This window comes from Ictidomys tridecemlineatus, chromosome 14, assembly GCF_052094955.1.
Source record: "Ictidomys tridecemlineatus isolate mIctTri1 chromosome 14, mIctTri1.hap1, whole genome shotgun sequence".
In the NCBI taxonomy this organism is placed as follows: domain Eukaryota; kingdom Metazoa; phylum Chordata; class Mammalia; order Rodentia; family Sciuridae; genus Ictidomys; species Ictidomys tridecemlineatus.
The window spans coordinates 24647457-24664826 of record NC_135490.1 but is presented as its reverse complement, the minus strand read 5'-3'; the positions used below and the strand labels follow the sequence as shown (position 1 = coordinate 24664826).

The 17370-nt window shown below is 44.8% G+C and overlaps 2 protein-coding genes across 3 annotated transcripts; one reads left to right on the top strand and one right to left on the bottom strand.

Annotated features, from left to right (window-relative positions):
* Nucleotides 1–214: 214 nt before the first annotated feature.
* Nucleotides 215–13487, bottom strand: LOC144370313 (uncharacterized). 2 transcript variants are annotated; one of them, XM_078030993.1, is made up of 4 exons: nucleotides 12875–13487; nucleotides 12547–12793; nucleotides 12344–12455; nucleotides 215–5429 (listed from the first exon to the last, which is right to left on the bottom strand). In XM_078030993.1, exons 2-4 carry the CDS (start codon nucleotides 12760–12762, stop codon nucleotides 5116–5118), a joined length of 642 nt encoding a protein of 213 aa, XP_077887119.1. In that variant the 5' UTR covers nucleotides 12763–12793; nucleotides 12875–13487; the 3' UTR covers nucleotides 215–5115. The 2 variants fall into 2 exon arrangements, with proteins under 2 accessions (XP_077887119.1, XP_077887120.1); XM_078030994.1 differs by having other exon boundaries at nucleotides 3387–5429; nucleotides 12622–13484.
* A 554-nt stretch (nucleotides 13488–14041) lies between these two features.
* Hand2 (heart and neural crest derivatives expressed 2) lies at nucleotides 14042–16815 on the top strand. The gene is made up of 2 exons (XM_005325512.5): nucleotides 14042–14676; nucleotides 16066–16815. Exons 1-2 carry the CDS (start codon nucleotides 14122–14124, stop codon nucleotides 16162–16164), a joined length of 654 nt encoding a protein of 217 aa, XP_005325569.1. The 5' UTR covers nucleotides 14042–14121; the 3' UTR covers nucleotides 16165–16815.
* Nucleotides 16816–17370: the final 555 nt, after the last annotated feature.

The following is a 17370-nucleotide window of genomic DNA, read 5'->3' as shown; positions in this document are numbered from 1 at the left end:
ACCACAACAGCTTTATGGGATAGCTTTAAGATTTCTTTACAACATAACTAATTTTTAAAACTTGCTGCATTCTAATTGTGATCTTGTTTCCTCTTGGGATTAAAATATTTACCAGAACAAATCACTGATCTTTTTCTAAACATCAAAAGTAAATTACAATTATATTTACAGGAATTATTCTTACAAAGAGATTTTGAAAAAATCATCACACCAATTCTTTTTTTAATATTTATTTTTAGTTGTAGGTGGACACAATATCTGTATTCCATTTTTATGTGGTACTGAGGTTCGAACCCAGTGCCTCACGTGTAACAGGCAAGCACTCTACCACTGAGCCACAACCCAGCCCCAATTGTACCAATTATTTTTTAATATATGTTTTATTGTAGATGGACACAATACCTTTATTTTATTCGTTTGTTTCTATGTGGTGCCGAGGATTGAACCCAGTGCCTCATACATACTAGGCAAGTGCTCTACCACTGAGCCACAGCCTGGCTCCCCAATTGTACCAACACTTGAAACAACTGTTTTAAATTCTTTCTGACACTAAGCAGAGCATAAATAACAATATAGTAAAAAGTAATACAGCTTACTATTTACTCAGATGATCCAAGGTTATCTAGCATCCAAGGCAATGAGAAAAAAAATGTGTGATCCAGGTATTTTGAAATATTGAGCTACTTAACAACAGGAGAAAAAATAATACAGAGACATATGACCAAACTTTTAGATCATAGGGTGGCTATATGAATACAACATTAACGTGTTTCAGTAGAGAAAAGTCCAGTGAATTACAGAAGTCACTCCTAATTCTAAAACTTTCTAGTTAAAAAAAAAAACAGCCAGTAGAAATATTGCAAGGAAAAGTAAATGGTAAGAATGCTTCTGAGAGCAACTTCTCTAACCTGTGTGTTCTTGGCTATGTAAATTGAGGACTTGAGTTTCTCTTCTCACATGCCCCCATTATAAATTTCTAGGTCATGATTTTAAAAGCAGCATAATTTACAAAGCACAACAGTCTATACCACACAGGCACAAATGCTACTTCGTTACTATGACTATGTGATCTTTGATAAACCATGATATTTATCTTTATAAGCACTTCATTAAATATCACTCTATCTAAAAAAAAGAAAAATTCAGCATTCAAGCAACTAAGTGGTTCAACCACCCAATAGAATACATAAATTTTGTAATAAAGCAAAAATAGTCACTTGATTAGATTCTGCAATTTGATTACTAACATCATCTTTACTTGAATAGCACAAGATGCATAGAACCTAACAATGTTTGGAAAAGCAGAAAGAATTACTAGGAATATAAGGAGACAGTTTCCTGCTTTGTTTATCCCAAATTGATCACAGCTAAATCGCCTCATTTCTTCCACAAAAAGCTTTTTCATTCTTTTCTCAGCAAGGTGGAGTTTATGGAAATCACCTCATAGATACACTTTATTTTTCCAATTCAACCCCCACTTGGGAAAAAAAATTTTCTTTTAGACACTAATTGCTGCATCAAGCATTCATTTAGGAAAAACAATGGCATTGTAATTAGAGATCTTTATGTTTTAACTAAATAGTAAAAATCACAGTAAGCAAGTATTTTCCCATATATAAGAATTTACATATATCCTTAGTTGTGTTCCTTCAACCATTGAAAAATAATTTTAGAAGTCACTGAATTGAAGAAAACAAAAATCAAACTATTGGCTACTTGGATCTAATGCCTCACTCTCCTGTTTAGAGACAAAGACAGTCAGATCCTGCCTAAGTACACTTTCTTTTTTAAATTTTGTGTTTCTGCAGTCTTCCTGTCTTATTTTTTGTCTGCCTCTCTAAGCCATCATTTCATAACTGCAATTAGAAAAGCACTTGAGCATTTTCTCTAATTTCACATTTTAACTGAGTTTTTTTTTAATGGATCACAAGCAATCTCATAGAAAAACTTTAAGTTCTGATACATTTTGCAAAGAGTAGGCAGTCTGTCCAGACACTGTCTGTTTGTCACCCCAACACAAACACAGAATCCTATTACCTACAAAGGTATTAGCAAAGTGCTCCCAGCTGAAAGCATTTATCCAATTCCAATTGTTTGAAAGTCTAAAATACTAAGGAAGATATTGTTCCAGGAGCTACTGTTTAAAACAATGCAATGCCTGTTCGGAGTGCAAACTCAGAATTTGAAAGTCTGAGTCAGTTTAAAAAATAATAGCTGTGCATGCAAAAAAAATTTCTAAAGAAGCATTTATATGCCAAGCACATGTTTTTAATTTTAATAACATTGGCTTACCTAAATAAATATGTATAACCTAATAATTGTTCATTATATGTTTATATTTAAAATATTATTCAATTTTAGTGAGTTTGCAAAGAAGCTGATGATAATAATGTAGAAAATACATATCTGTCACTATCAAGTTGCAGTAGTTTATGGGCAATGCAAAATAGTATGTTGAAAAAGAAAGTTCTGTTAAAAAGTAACTGAAAACTGCTCTAATTTTAAAGGGAATAAATAGAGCCATAACCTTATAGGATAATGTCAGATTTTAAAAAATCTGATTGTGTTCCCTGTACAATTGTATTTGTTGGCATTTATATGAGAATAATAATGCTTTAAGATTATTTTCATAGTTGGTCACTTAACATGATATTAACATCAACATCCTCATAATTATCTGAGATCACCCATTTGAAAGTGGTGTGGCAAAACATGTTAATGGTTAAGACCCTCTGCAGTTTTAATACCAAACAGATTAACACATATGAAAGTAATAGTATAATTTGTGCATTGAATAATATGCCAGGCCAATTCGTTTGGGTAGAAGAGAATTCTTGTGAAATGGTACCCTTTTTAGCTACTGCTTACTATTTCCTGAAATGCCAAAGCAATCGGTTGGTTAGAAAACATGAGAAATATACATTGGTGTAAGTGACTGTACGGACTTTGAATATTACCCTATAGCTTTGTCATTGAAAAATGTATGAAGCCCATCATTTCTGAAATTTACTTTGAGTACAAATCAAAATATTAGAATAGAAAGGTGATAACATGATAGTGAAGACACAATCCAGGAGAGATTATAAACCAAAAAAAAAAATTAAGTGGGAAAGGATTATTTACTGGTCAAATGACTAAAAATTTAGTTTATGATCACCAACAAACAAATGTGGATCTATATCTTACACATTCTTAAATAATAAACAAGCATACTTTAATATGTGCTGAAGAATCTCATAAAAATATTGCTCCGCCTCAACATTCCTCATCCTTCAGAAGTTGACATGACAGAAAAAGTAGTATTCATTAAGAAAGTTGTATGAATCATAAAATAATTATCCATCACACTCATGGTTCTTGAATCAATGTAAAAAAGGAGACTTCACTTCTAAAACCTTATTGTTTAATAATCCTTGTTACATATTACATGGGTCAGGATGAGGTGTAAACCCATGGAACTCAATTGAATGTAACAAATGCAGACATCCCCCTCCCCCGCGCCCACACACACATAAATAATGTTAAAACCAGCATTTTGTCTGATGCCATGGTGCACACCTGTATTCCCAGGTACAAGAAAGACTGAGACAGGAGGATGGCAAATTGAGGCCAACCTGGGCAATTTAGCAAGAGCTTGTCTCAAAATTTAAAAGGGGCGGGGATGCGGCTCAGTAGTAGGACATCCTTGGGTTCAATCCCCAGTGTTGCAAAAAGAGGAAAAGTGGGGGGGGGGGCGGGGAGAAGCCAAGGAAGGAAAGGAGGAGGGAAGGAGAGAGCGAAACATAAAAACCAGTAAAGAAAAGAAAAGAAAAATCAATATCTTATAATTCAGCTGTGCTTGAAAAGGGGGTGTGGGGTTTGGGGGGGATGTAAATCATGTTTTCCACTTAGGCAGAGAGAATCCATAAAAAGAGATTTATTATCAAATCTTCTTTTTGAAATGTAGTATTTGTTTTTTTATTTTAAAAGTGCTTCTTAGTATAGAACTGAGTAAATATTACAATTTTGTTAAACAGGAGCCAAGATTTAATTGTCTGTGAAATATAAGGCTTAGGCCCTGATTTGAGTTAACTACTGTTTAGCTGATACAAACTAGACTAGCCTGCGTGGTGACCAAAGGCACCCAGAGACTGATTTACACAGAAAAGCTGCCCCGAAAGAATTAAGAGTGGGCTGAAGGCAGCCACATGCCTGCAGAAGCCCATCCAAAGGGCTTGGAGCTTGATGCTTGCAGCAGATTTAAAGTGACTTTGCACAAAAAGTCAAACAAGAATAAGCAGCTATGGAAAATATAACAAATCATGCTAGAAGTTTAGAAGCAAGGGAGAAAGGGAAATCCAGGAACCGCTGACTTACACTGAAGAAAAGCTTAATGAGGATGGAAATCGGGAAAGGGGGGCCTAGGAGAGAAAGGAAGCTGATAAGCACCGATCTCCACGTGGGAATCACGCTCTTTATTGTTAGTGTGTATGCCTCAGTGGCTCAGTCAGGAATCTAAAGTCTGTCTCCTCTAACACCCTCTGCGCGCCTTCTGCATGGGGGTCTAGAAAGCCTCCCCGCCCCGCTCCCGCCTCTCCCCGCGCCACCCCCTCCTCTCCCAGTACGGCCTCCGCGGGTCGCTGCCTCCACCCGCCCAGGGTGCGGAGGAGAAAGCGGACGGCTGCAGATTTGCCCCGGTGGCACCGCAGCCACAAGCCAACCCGTAATTGCAAAGCAAACAAGGCTGAAATATTGGATTGGTCTCAATCGTGACAAGATCTACGCTTTTGCCGCCAATTTGTTTGTGCAGCTCTATTTAAAGGCACTTGATTGAGGAAATGTTGAAAATAGCGGTGAGGGTTTCCCTAATGAGACCTCAAGAGGGAAGCGGTGGCCTTCGCCCAGCACCAGGGGCTCTGAAGTGAGGGTGGGAGAGAGAGAGACCCAGAGAGAGGCGCGGTTAACCCCTTCCTGCCCGCCTGGAGCGAAAAGCCCTCGGAGATGCGCTGGCGGAGCAGAGGGTCTACCCCTCCCCAGCGGTGACCTCCCCTGGCCTAAGCGGCGAGAATTCGCCTCCTAGGTGTCGGGAACCAAGATCAAAACAGACCTTCATCACCAAGCCTTTGGTGAACTTAATCAGATGGAAGGGGCGGCCCAGTAGTGGCTGGGGAGCAGGAGTCTAAATCCGGGACGGAGGCTCTGGCCGCGCCCCTCGCCACCAGACTTTCCCCAGCGACACCGCAGACCTGCATCTTGCTGCCCTTTGGCCATCATCCAGGAGGGCTGAAGCCGGGCGATCCTCACGGAACCGCGGTTTCGCGCGGCTTTAGGACACCGAGCATGGATAGTGTGAATCCGCCAGAAGAGATGCGCTGGCGAGAGGAAGAGGCGCAGCAAGGACACACCTGGCCGACTGGCACCCATCGCTGTCGGGCTGGACCTTCTGGTAGCTGAAGGGTGAGAAAAACGAACAGGCAGGAAGAGAAAATGCATGAATGTTTATTGAGCTCAACCTGTATATCAGACGACTCACTCTTGAGAGCGCCTTGATCTCATTTAACCTAGCCCACACACTGCTAGGTCTCTGTCATTATCCCCACTGTGCAGGTGGGGAAACTAAGCTTAGAGACACAGAGCAAGACGACACAACCAGTCTGGTGCCCAGAATGGAGAGGCCATCCTGCCCAGCCCTGGCTCTGGAGCTCAGGGAGCTGGAAGTGGGTACAGAGGCCAGGCCAGACCAGGCATGCTGCAGGCCCAACTGGTCTAGAAGAAGCTTTCTTCAGTTGTCCCAAAGGCTTGATGATGAAGGTCTGTTCTCTAAAAATCCACTAGCACTCCTCTACCAACTCCAGACATTTCCAAATAAAGGAAACTAATCTGACTGCAAATGGGATACCAGATTTCCTACACTTCTTTTCCAAGGTGTGGAAGCATCTTTCAGTGCAGAGCAGTAATAGGGCTGTCAAAGAACCCAGGTCACATGAGGCAACAGATATGTGTACAGAGAACCAACAAAGAGAATATGAATGAGAAAGGAGTTCAAAGGAAAAGCATAAACTTGATTTAGGAAAAGAAGAAGGAAGCAATTATCTAGAAAGGCTTCCTAGAGGAGGTATCACTTAGGTTGGGCCTGGATGCAACAAAGTATGGATTCTCCAACATGGAAGGGAAATGAGTTGTTTGCAAGAGATGCTGGCAAATCTAGGGGTTCCAGACCCACAGATGGAGAAGATGCAGGAGTCACCACCTATCGCCACCTCCTGGCTGCCCTTCTAACTTGAAGAACCACAGGTTGATAAATCCCTGAACCAAAACTCTTATGCCACATACAATTGAAAACCTAAGCTTGGAGGTAACACTGGTAGGTAGTCTTTGACCCTTCTGGCGCCCTGGGTTAGACCAAAAGGAACTGTCAAGGGCAGGGACTGGAAAATGGCACTAGGGGCGCTCTCACCAGAGAGCTTAGCTACCAGAGCCACACATTCCCGTGCTTTTCCCAGGAGTATCTGATCTGAGATGTACCTTGGCCAATCAAGTTTCTTCCTGAAGTCACAGGCAGATGTAGTATAGGAAAGCAAAGACCCCCAGGAGGGTGGGGAGGACTGGTTTCAGTTGTACTTCCCTAAGAATGAACTGCGCCTTCTGTCAGCAAAACAGAAAAAGATCAGTCACACCCATTTAGTGAAGTCTCCAAATGTATTCTGAATGGAATTCTGCTTTTTCTGTATGCAACCAATTTCTGCGTTTGAAGTTGGATGCTCTGCAAGCAGAATGCAATTCCATTTTTTGTTCCTCGAGGTTTTGGCCTGTGTTAACTTAAATGGGCACTCACACAAGTATTAAAAGGAAAACCATTTCTTCTGGAAAATGGAAGAAAGTAGTGCTTCTCCAATCACAGCAGAGATACATAATCTGTAACAACAAATTAGCCTCCTAGTGCTGCGCATTCCCAGCAAGCATCCTGCCTTCTCTGTTTATATTATAACTTTTCTGCCTGCAATTATTTTTATTTTAATTTTCTGTCACTTTAACAGAAACCAGAGCCTTTTCTTTTAATGTTTTGTACACAACATGTTCATTTTGATAAGATGTTCTTTCCTATCCTCTTTTAGTTTGCCTTTCCTTGTTTAGAGTTCTGTATCAGAAGTTTCTAATATTTCTCCCTCTTTTTTTTAAGAACTTGTCCCTGTCTTGCTTTATTTGTTTGTGTGAAATTTAGTTTGAAAGGAGATCAGAGAGAGCAGGAGGGGTTTGTAATAAGAGAATGACCGAATGACCCAAAGGCTGATTATCTATCATTAACTGGAGACTCGGTGTACCCAAATTACCAGGGAGACCTCAGTCTGTCGGATCCTTACCCGGCCAGAAAGGCAAGCAAGGAATGCACACACTGAAACAGGCTCATGGCATTGCAAATGAGAACACAGCTCACACACATTTTCTTAGGAAATTTTCCTTCAAAATTCAATTTGAGTTGAATGAATAAATTCATTAGATTCTGAGATATCATATACAGGTAAAAATATCTTTCAAAAGGCTAACATCAACATTTCTGTAACTTTTTTGTGTGTGTTGTTTCGTTAGAAGCAAAATTGCAGTTAATTGTCTAAGCTCCAGAGAATATTGAGAAATCAAGCCAAGCTGCTTTTGATCTGCGCATACTGCTAAACCCAAGTCTTGTAAAATCGAGGTTTGCCATTAATATTGACAATAAAAGTGTTTCTTTTTGTTAACCTGAAACCTAACCATCCTGGCTCAAGGCCCTTGTCTATAAGCAAAGACCCTATAAGAATGTAGAAAAGGTTTGGAAGGAACTATATCAGAGATAAAGAAATCCATCTACGTGCATTTGCAAAGGAAGCTACAGAATAGAAATTCCCAGGAATGAGCACAACACTGCTGTTGGAACCGGGGACGCTCGGAGGCCTCAAGTCACAAGCAAATCTTTCTGTCACATAACGGTTTCTCCAAAGCCCCACATTTTAAGTTACCATTTTCATTCATATTTTATTCTGAACTCCAGACTACAGTGCATGCTGGTTAAAGTCCATGAATTACTACTTCCATACAATGTGTATGCAAAAATCACATTTACTCCCTCATCTGAATGACTTCCTCCCGGCTTAGAAGAAAAGAAATTTTATTACTTTGAATTCTTAATCTTCTTTTTTTCAGTGCTGAAAATGGAACCCAGGGCCAGATACATGCTAGGCACACACTCTACCACTGAATTATACCATCATCCCTCAAAATATTTCTATGTGTATATAATTTGCTTAAAAAATAATGCGGGTGACTGACAAATCCTGAGGGATATAGTTTCTTAGGCACTTTTTGCTCTAAACTCTATATTTTACTGTATTTTATTATAAAAGTTGCAAGAAGTAGCAAAGATCAGATTAACCATACCTCTTAGGATTAGTAGTCAACATTAATAAAATCTCCCATATGTGTGTGTGTGTGTGTGTTGTGTGTGTATGTGTATGTATATATATATATATATATATATACACATATATATACACACATATATATATAATGCTGCTCTTGAGAGGCCCTTTTATGGCATTACCTTTTGCCTTTAGCCTCAATAAGTATTTTAGCTTTATAGACAGACCTGTCAAAGAATTTAGTCCTTCCTTATCAATGAAAACTATCCAGAGTAGCAGCACATCTAAGTTAATGTGGGGATCTCGTTGTGAACTATTTAGAGAAAATGGAAATTCTACTGCCCATAATCTGGATATTAAGATTTTTCTTAAAAGACTTATGGATGAACCAGTATCTCATTCTTTCATACAAATCTCAGGTTCAGTGACAGGAAAAAATCTTATAAATCTAATATTGCTCACAGGCAAGTTACAAGGGAAGGAAGGAAAGAAGAAGGGAGAAGGGAAGGAGAGTAGAGAAATGTACAGGCATTTAGCAAGTCCTGGTTTTCTCCACTGACTTAACTGTTTCTTAATCAGAGTTGGACTGAAGGATCCCGAGCAATCAGCTCCTCCACCACCATCAGTACGCCCCCCCCCCCACTCCCGGCCCTGCCACAGAGCTACTCTGGAAGGGGAACTGGAGGGAAGAGAGCCACTCCCCAAATGCCCACCCTCCTCCGAAAATCCAAAAAGAAATTGCTTGGAAGAAACAAAATCACATAGAATCCAAGGCAGCTTCTCATGTCCTTTATTTAAAAAATATTCATAAAATTTCAAACAAACTAATGTGTACTTTGAGCCATTGTCACTTGCCAGGTGGATAGAGGAACTGCAAAACCCCAGTTAGAGGGAGTCCTTTGCCACCACTCAGTTGATACATGCCTTGTTGTTCTGGATGTCCTAAACATTCTGGGACTAAGTGGCTAACATGTAAAATGACTCAATCCCACCATAGTACAGAACAGGAATTCAGAGCCATCAGAGTGTCACCAGAAGCACTGTCCTTACAGCAGGTGAGGCTGAGATGAAATCCTTAAGAACACTGGTTTTCTATCACCATCCAGGTTTGACATCCTTTCTCGGCTTCTTAGCATGTTCTAAAGTCCACTTTATTATAGATATTTAGAGGAAATGCTCAAATTTATTTCTACTACTTCAGTTAGGAAAACAAGGTGAAAAGAGATTTGAAAGATGATGAAGGGAATTGAGCCATAATTCCTATAAATATAAAATGTGTGTTTATGGCCTTCTGGCCTGGTTCTTTTCAGGTCCAGTTTATTTTGAGTTCTCATGAGCAAAACACAAGACACAAAATTGCCCTTGCCTTTGAAATAATAAACACCTTGAAAAGATCTGTATTTTCCCTAAAAACAGACTGAAGTTTAAAAAAATATTTAGTTTAAACCAGATTGATTTTAAAAGTAGTATCTCACAACACCAAAACGTTTGCTCAAGTCTTTCTCATGCTCTTTGAATATTTTCCAGGGGAAGTAGTGGGAGTAAAGTGACAAGAGACATGGGCACAAAATAATGCTGCTCTGCTTGTTTGGCTGGAGGCAGATGTAAGGCAGCACAGTGGGTACACCATCAGCCACCAGGAAGCCAGTGGACACAGAATCTCCCCTGAACCTGGGATGCTTCGCTATGACTCAGTCTCAAACCCTGGGTGCTCCCTCATCTCTGAAGGAGAAATAGAAAAGTGTCACTTCCTAGAATTTCTCCCAAAGCACCCAACCACATCTCCTCAGTTCCTTGGGCCCTTTGAAAAATATGAATATGCATCTTTTGGGGTGCAGCATACCAGAGGCCCTACTAGTACAGCCCAGGAGTGGGGCTCCAAGGCTGACAGCTAAGCTATACTCCTTCCTCTCCCACTTTGCCCTTCATTACCATCACCAACCTTTCCTCCACCACCACCACTACCATTAACTCCATCACTCCCTTGCTGCATGGGCAGGCCACTAAAATTGAGAGCAAAATTAAGCTGGTTTCTTAGCCTATGGTTTTCCAAAGCAGCAGGTTAACCCAGCATCCTGGGATTCCTGGAGCAAAACGTCCCGATTGACATTAAAAGGAAAAAGTGAATGTGTACAGCTATGCATTCAGAGTTGATCAAGTTGATTGTTAGTTGATCAAGACCAGTTTGGTTTCTCTGAGTCAGTTACTACTGTTGGGGACACCACTAGAGTTCATACATTTGTCCCCTCTTGCTAAGCCACTTAGGGACCATCTTTTTAAGGCTCTAACCTCTTTTGGGTTATTGATATAACATGAAGCTTTAGACCCCTGGATCATGGTAATTAGTTGATGATAACGCTGTCAGTGAGGGGTGATGTTCAGACTGGCATCTTTTATGACAACCACTTTCTGACCATATTGTCCATTAATTTTATCACTGTGGTGTTATCCAGAGCCACAAATCGATTCACCCTTTTTTGTGTGTGTGTGTTTGTTTCAATTTAATAAGCCTAAGAAAAGCTAAAAGTAGAAAATTTTGATCCTTCACAACTGAGGCCACTTGCCTCTGGTGAACACTTTCTCAATCCCCAACCCAGTTTTCCTCTGGATTATTCCTCAGTCCAATCCTCCAAAACTCCATTTCTGAAAGTAGCCCAAACAACTACTTTCCCTAAACTTTATCTGCTCCGGGTGCAACCGTCTTACTTTGTCTACCTGCTCCCAAGGCCTAAATGTGTTTTTATAAACAGATTTTTTAAATGTATCAAATGTCAGAGGATTGAACTACCAGTATTTACACATTCCGAGTTTGCCTCTTGGTGAAAATGTAAACAAAGTCCCCGACCACACTACCTGTATTCTTTCATTCAAGAAGCAGTTCTTAAAAAGACTCTTCTTGTACCCCAAACTGCAGACCCACTCAAGTTGGGAATTTTGAGCTGTGTGGAGGTGGCTATTCTGTTCTGATACCAAATGTAAGCCCCTGGTCTTAGCAGCCAGCCTGGGTTCAGCTACTCCGGTGCTCTGTTCTGGCCTCAAAAGGCTCTGCTGGGAGCGTCCAGGGTAATTGACCCCTTACGAAAATAAGAATCAACTCCCAACCGAGGTTTTTACATCCCTCTCTGAGTTTCCTCCCTCTACTGCCCAGCCGGAAAGCCTGAAAACAAACTCTTTCTTGGTGCTGCTTCCTCGGGAGATAGTGGCAGGCAGGGCGTGGGCCCCTGAGTACATGGCTGTACCGGAGTTGGAAGCCCTCCATTCGTGCTGACCTGGCCTTCCAGCCCAAACCACATAACCGGTGTTGAGGGATCGATGGTCAAGGAAAGAGCTAGTCTTAGGAGTCCTTAGAATGAGGCTCCCTTTGAGGCCTGGGACCTGACTGCGCCTGCCCCCGAAAAGCGATGCCCAAAGTGCAGCCATTGATCTCTCTTGGCGACTCTGGCTATGTCCAAGGCCTTCCCGGCCCTCGCCAGCTTCTGAACAGTCTGCCCTCCACTCCTTCCAATTTACAGCCCGAGGGCTCCCGATGACACCCTTTTCCACGCCGAACTCCATCCGGCGGGCAGAATCCTCAGACACACACCAGCCTCTCCACGCGGCTGGGGCCAAGCATCAAGGGTGATTTCAGCTCCCGCCACTGACCACCCCACCCCTTGCAGTTTGAGAGCTTTCTCAAGACGCTCACGCCACGCGGGCGCCGCGGCCCGGGTGCCCCGCGGCCCAGTGACTTACAAGTGGAGATCCATTTTCTCTTATAATGCGTTCAAGATCACCAAGGCCAGCAGTCTAAACATCCACGAGCCGTCCTCTTAAACTGGCGTTTAATGGTTCCCCTCCGATAACTAAACCTGCTTTCCACAGATGCCCGCTTTTATGGGAGAGGCAGGAATGCAGAGATATATTTATGTGTTTGTTCATAAAAACTGGAAAATAAGCTCTGAACACGCTGTAAAAAATATTCAGTTACTCACCAAACAGGCTAGTTAAACCAGGAGAACACCGATACCGTCCACGCCACCGATTCGGGGAATCGAGGTAGCAGCACATTGAAATCTTCCAAAGTCTCCGATGGGGCTGGTGTCCCTGAAGAATGTGGAAATGAGAGCATTTACAATCAGTGTGACCGTTTGCCCGGAGGGTCTCAACCGTGATCTACCCAACTTGTCACAATAACCTGAGCCACTCCAAAAACCTCTAAACGAGGTATCTCAATGGCTAAGTAAAGAGCCACTGGTCTGGCGTTTCCGACCTGTGCCAGGTCAAAGGAGCACCCTTCCCCGGCCGCGCGGTGTATCCTCCTCCGCAAAAAGAACTCGTGCGCTCCCAGCCACCCCTCCTTGGGGTCCTCGCGCCTGCTGCTCAGTTCTCGATCCCCCTCACAAAACTGCATTAGGCTTCCGGCTCGCTTCTTGCTCGGTTACCTATAAAACACTTCGAAAAGTATTATCTGAGTTCCTTTTTTTAAAACCAGGAGGAAAAAAAAAAACAGACTGATACTATACCTGATTCGAGATTCTTCAATATTTGAGACTTGGGGGGAAATATTTTAATAGTGAAGCATCTGTTAAACACTTGCATTAACCTCTGGCTGATTAAAAAAAAAGTTTTTTTTTAACCTTGCCCCCCCCCGTTTCAATTATCTTATGGTTATGAAGGGACAGCCAATCCTGGAAGAGGACCTCGGCAATTAGCAACGTGAACATCAAAAAGTTTTATTGCGGAGTGCGCGAGGCGCCGCCTCCGCCGCCCCGGGATTGGCGTGAGGAGCCTCTGACGACATATATTAACCCGAGCGGCCCTAAAGATGTAACTGTACATGGAGATCTTGCTGGGAAAATCCGCTTGCTCCCCTCACGGCGTCCAGCCCAGGAGAACAGCCGCCGCCACCCGGGAGCTCTCTCCGCCACCGCGCAGACCCCTACGAGATCCCAAGCCACCGCCTTCGAGCTCCGAGGCGCCTTCCGGGCACCAAATCATTGCCCTGAAAGGAGAGGATCTGAGAAAATGGATTCACTGAGACCTCTCTGAATACCCTCCGGGAGATCCTGAGAGGAGCGTGGACACGTTACCCGCAGCTAAAAATCACATTCAAGGACCAAAACAACAACCAAAAAATTCATTAAAACAATAAGCGCCCAAGAACCCAGACCGAGCTGGTGGGGGGAGGGGAAGGGGCGGGAAGGGGAGGGTCGCATGGAGGTAGCTTTGCAGTGAGCTGTCGACCCTGCCGCCTCCCCGCAGAGCCGGGCCGGCTCCTCCAGCCGCGGCTCGGACTCGCCCCCGGATTCCAGGTTAGCTTCAGTGCCAAGAGCGCGGCCCGAGCGTGGTGGAGTCCCGCGACTCCGCGAAGCAGCCTCGCAGGAGCGCAGGCACTTTTGCATGAGCACCAGAGGATTCTGCCTCCGCGCAGCAGCCCGGGAAGCAGGAGCCGGCGCGCCGGCTGTAGAGAAAGGCGGGAGCCCGCTGCAGCGGCGGCAGCGTCCAGGGGCGCACGGTGCCGGGACCAGCTCGCCGCGCCCCATGGGGAGCTGGTGGCCGCAGCGCTGCTGAGGCGGGCCCGGCTGGCCAGGCAGGGGGCCGCGGCCCGGGCTGCAGCAGCCCCCACTGCGGCTGCCGGGCCGGCCCGGGCGCCCCGGGGCTGGGGGGTGGGGGGTGGGGGAGGACGCGGGGCGCCGAAGCAGCGGCCCGGGCGGAGGGAGCGGCGGGGCTGCGCGCACGCTGGGGCGCGTGGAGGGGTGCAGAGGGCGAAATGAGTCTGGTAGGGGGTTTTCCTCACCACCCCGTGGTGCACCATGAGGGCTATCCGTTCGCCGCTGCTGCCGCCGCAGCCGCCGCTGCAGCCGCCAGCCGCTGCAGCCACGAGGAGAACCCCTACTTCCATGGCTGGCTTATTGGCCACCCCGAGATGTCGCCCCCTGACTACAGCATGGCCCTGTCCTACAGCCCCGAGTATGCCAGCGGCGCCGCCGGTCTGGACCACTCCCATTACGGGGGAGTGCCGCCCGGTGCGGGGCCTCCTGGCCTGGGGGGGCCGCGCCCGGTGAAGCGCCGGGGCACCGCCAACCGCAAAGAGCGGCGCAGGACTCAAAGTATCAACAGCGCCTTCGCCGAACTGCGCGAATGCATCCCCAATGTGCCCGCCGACACAAAACTCTCCAAGATCAAGACGCTGCGCCTGGCCACCAGCTACATCGCCTACCTCATGGACCTGCTGGCCAAGGACGACCAGAACGGCGAGGCAGAGGCCTTCAAGGCAGAGATCAAGAAGACAGACGTGAAAGAGGAGAAGAGGAAGAAGGAGCTGGTCAGTACCGTGGGGCAGAGGGCGGTAGGGGGTGCGGGGTATAGGGAACAGCTGCGCTCGGCTTCTTTCCAATTGGGCTGAGAAATGGCAGCCCGCATTCTTTGGCTGCATCCAGCGCCAAGGTTGTTTGCACCAGTTTGTGGTAGGGATGGTTTCCTGCATAGGCAGAGGAGATGGGGGAGGATGTCAGCTGGAGGAGGAGAAGGTCTTAAGAGAGACGCTTGGTGCTTCTGATCTTCCCTCCGGGTTATCGCTGCTCCCCTAGGCACTTAGGACGGGCCTCCCAACCTCTTGGTCCGGATCCATCTCCCAGTCGCACCGTCAGGACCTCTCATTCACTTTCCGTTAGAGCCCTCATTTGGCCTCCAATCCAACCTTGCTTTAAGATATTTTTAAAGTCAGTCACCCAGAAACTCTCCATTACAATCATTTCACTATTGGTTCCATTTCTTCGTCCAAAAACGAGTTTGCCACTGATTCTGAGCCTTAAGAAAGTTTTATGGTTGCTCCCATTATTATGCCCCTAAGACTTAAAGGTAAACATTAAATAAGTACTTTTAACCTCAAAATACAGCTCCAGTTTCTCTTTGGCTACAATGTAATTTCCCAGATCCGTATACTCTACCACTATTTCTAGTTTTATGAGCCTGTACATTTTAAGACCAAAAAAAAAAAGTAAATATTACTATGGTCATTGTTACTAGCAGTAACTCGAAATTACACTGAACCACTTAAAGTTTTCTCAGATTCCTACCAAGTTCTTATAGCGTAGACAGGGCTATTGCCACGAAGGTCCTGAAAAAATAATTTCCATTTGCGAGATTTTCTTCTTTGAGACTAGCGGCCCTTTGATCGCTGCATAATCGATTGACCTCTCGAATAACCCGAGATTTCAGAGGCCTTGGCGGAGAGGCACTGCAGAGCTGCAGACTGAATGCTGCTGGACCAGAGGCCCAGGCCAGGGCCGAGTAGCCTCCCCAGTTTTCCTAGAACGTGGATCTGGGATTGCTATTGAAAACAGAAGATAGACTTAGCGCCAACCACCGCTGCCACCCCCTACAAACACACGCGCACACACACACACACACACACACACACACATATCTGGAGTGAGAAACGACTGGAAAATGGACGGTTGTTTATAAATTTGCCGATCCGGTAGTTGAGCGCTGCAAGTTGGAGGCCTTGGCGGTAGACAGGGCATTGCAAACCTTCATAACCTTACTGCAGGGACTGGAACTTGGAACCATCCCCCCAACTCCCACCCCCAGCCTTTCCTCCTCTCTTTCACTGTTTCCTCTGACCCAGGAAGCGCTAGGGTGGCGGGGGATCCGTTATCCTCTCTGAATTTCTCTTTTCATTTTTCTTGCCCACCTCCTTTCTGCCCAGAATGAAATCTTGAAAAGCACAGTGAGCAGCAACGACAAGAAAACCAAAGGCCGGACTGGCTGGCCACAGCACGTCTGGGCCCTGGAGCTCAAGCAGTGAAGAAGAGAAGGAGGAGAGAGCGAGTGAGTCGGGTCCAAGGCGCCAGAAGCAGACCCAGGACTCCGGGCAAGCCCTCGGGCTGCGCTCCGAGGACTTCTTGCATTTGGATCATCTGGTTTATTTATGTGCAATTTCCTTCCCCCTCTCTTTGGCCCCCTTTGAGGCATCCGCTCCCCACCTCCCCCTCCAAAAAAAGTGGATATCTGAAGAAAAGCATTCCGTATTTTAATATGAAGAGGACACTCCTGCGTGGTAAGGGATCCCGTCGACTCCTAGATTCTCTGTGTGTGAATGTTCCCTCTTGGCTGTGTAGACACCAGCATTACCCCCTCCTTGCCTACCCAGCTCCTTCCAGATAAAGACAGCGGACACTAGTGCGTGTGTGAAGTGTATTCTTAATACTTGGCCTTTGGATATAAATATTCCTGGGGATTATAAAGTTTTATTTCAAAGCAGAAAACAGGGCCGCTAACATTTCCGTTGGGGTTGGCATCTAGTGCTGTTGTTTCATATGTGGTGTTCCCTATTCAAAGATGTTTCCAACAGCTACTTGTTTGTGCACTTCCGTCCTCTAAAACTAAGTGGAATTTAATTAATATTGAAGGTGTAAACGTTGTAAGTATTCAATAAACCACTGTGTGTTTTTTTTTTACAAAACCCCTAATCTTTTAATGGTTGATACCTCAGAAGAGTTTTGAAAACAAAGCTGTTATACTTGTTTTCATAATATTTAAAATATTCAGAAGTAAACTAAATTATCATAATTGCCTCTAACTTTATTTGAAAGAGTCAGTGATTCCAATCAATCAAGGTGACTTGTGGTCCTAGAGGCAGAGGAGGTGTTGTTAAAGAGATGCTCCTTGCTGAAATCTGCCCAAGGGCCTGGGCTCTATCCCAGTGACTTACTCTTCCCTCTACCAACCCCCTACTCCCAGGAGACCACTGAGTGATCTTTAGAAGGAGGCACTGGGCCAGAGAATGGCTACAGTTGGCTGGGAAGGTGGAAAGGTGTCTTGTTTTCCTGAAATCTATCAGATGCCATTTGTGGGGGCCTGGGTTCGTGTTTGGGGGGCGCATTTTCCTGGGAGGAGGTGTAAGGACAATCCCGGGTGTTATAGCAACGGCAGGAAATAGTCTAAGGCATTTCGTTCAAAATATAGGGCTTTTATCCAAGGGGAGAAAAAGGAAGGGAAAGAAAAAAAAGAA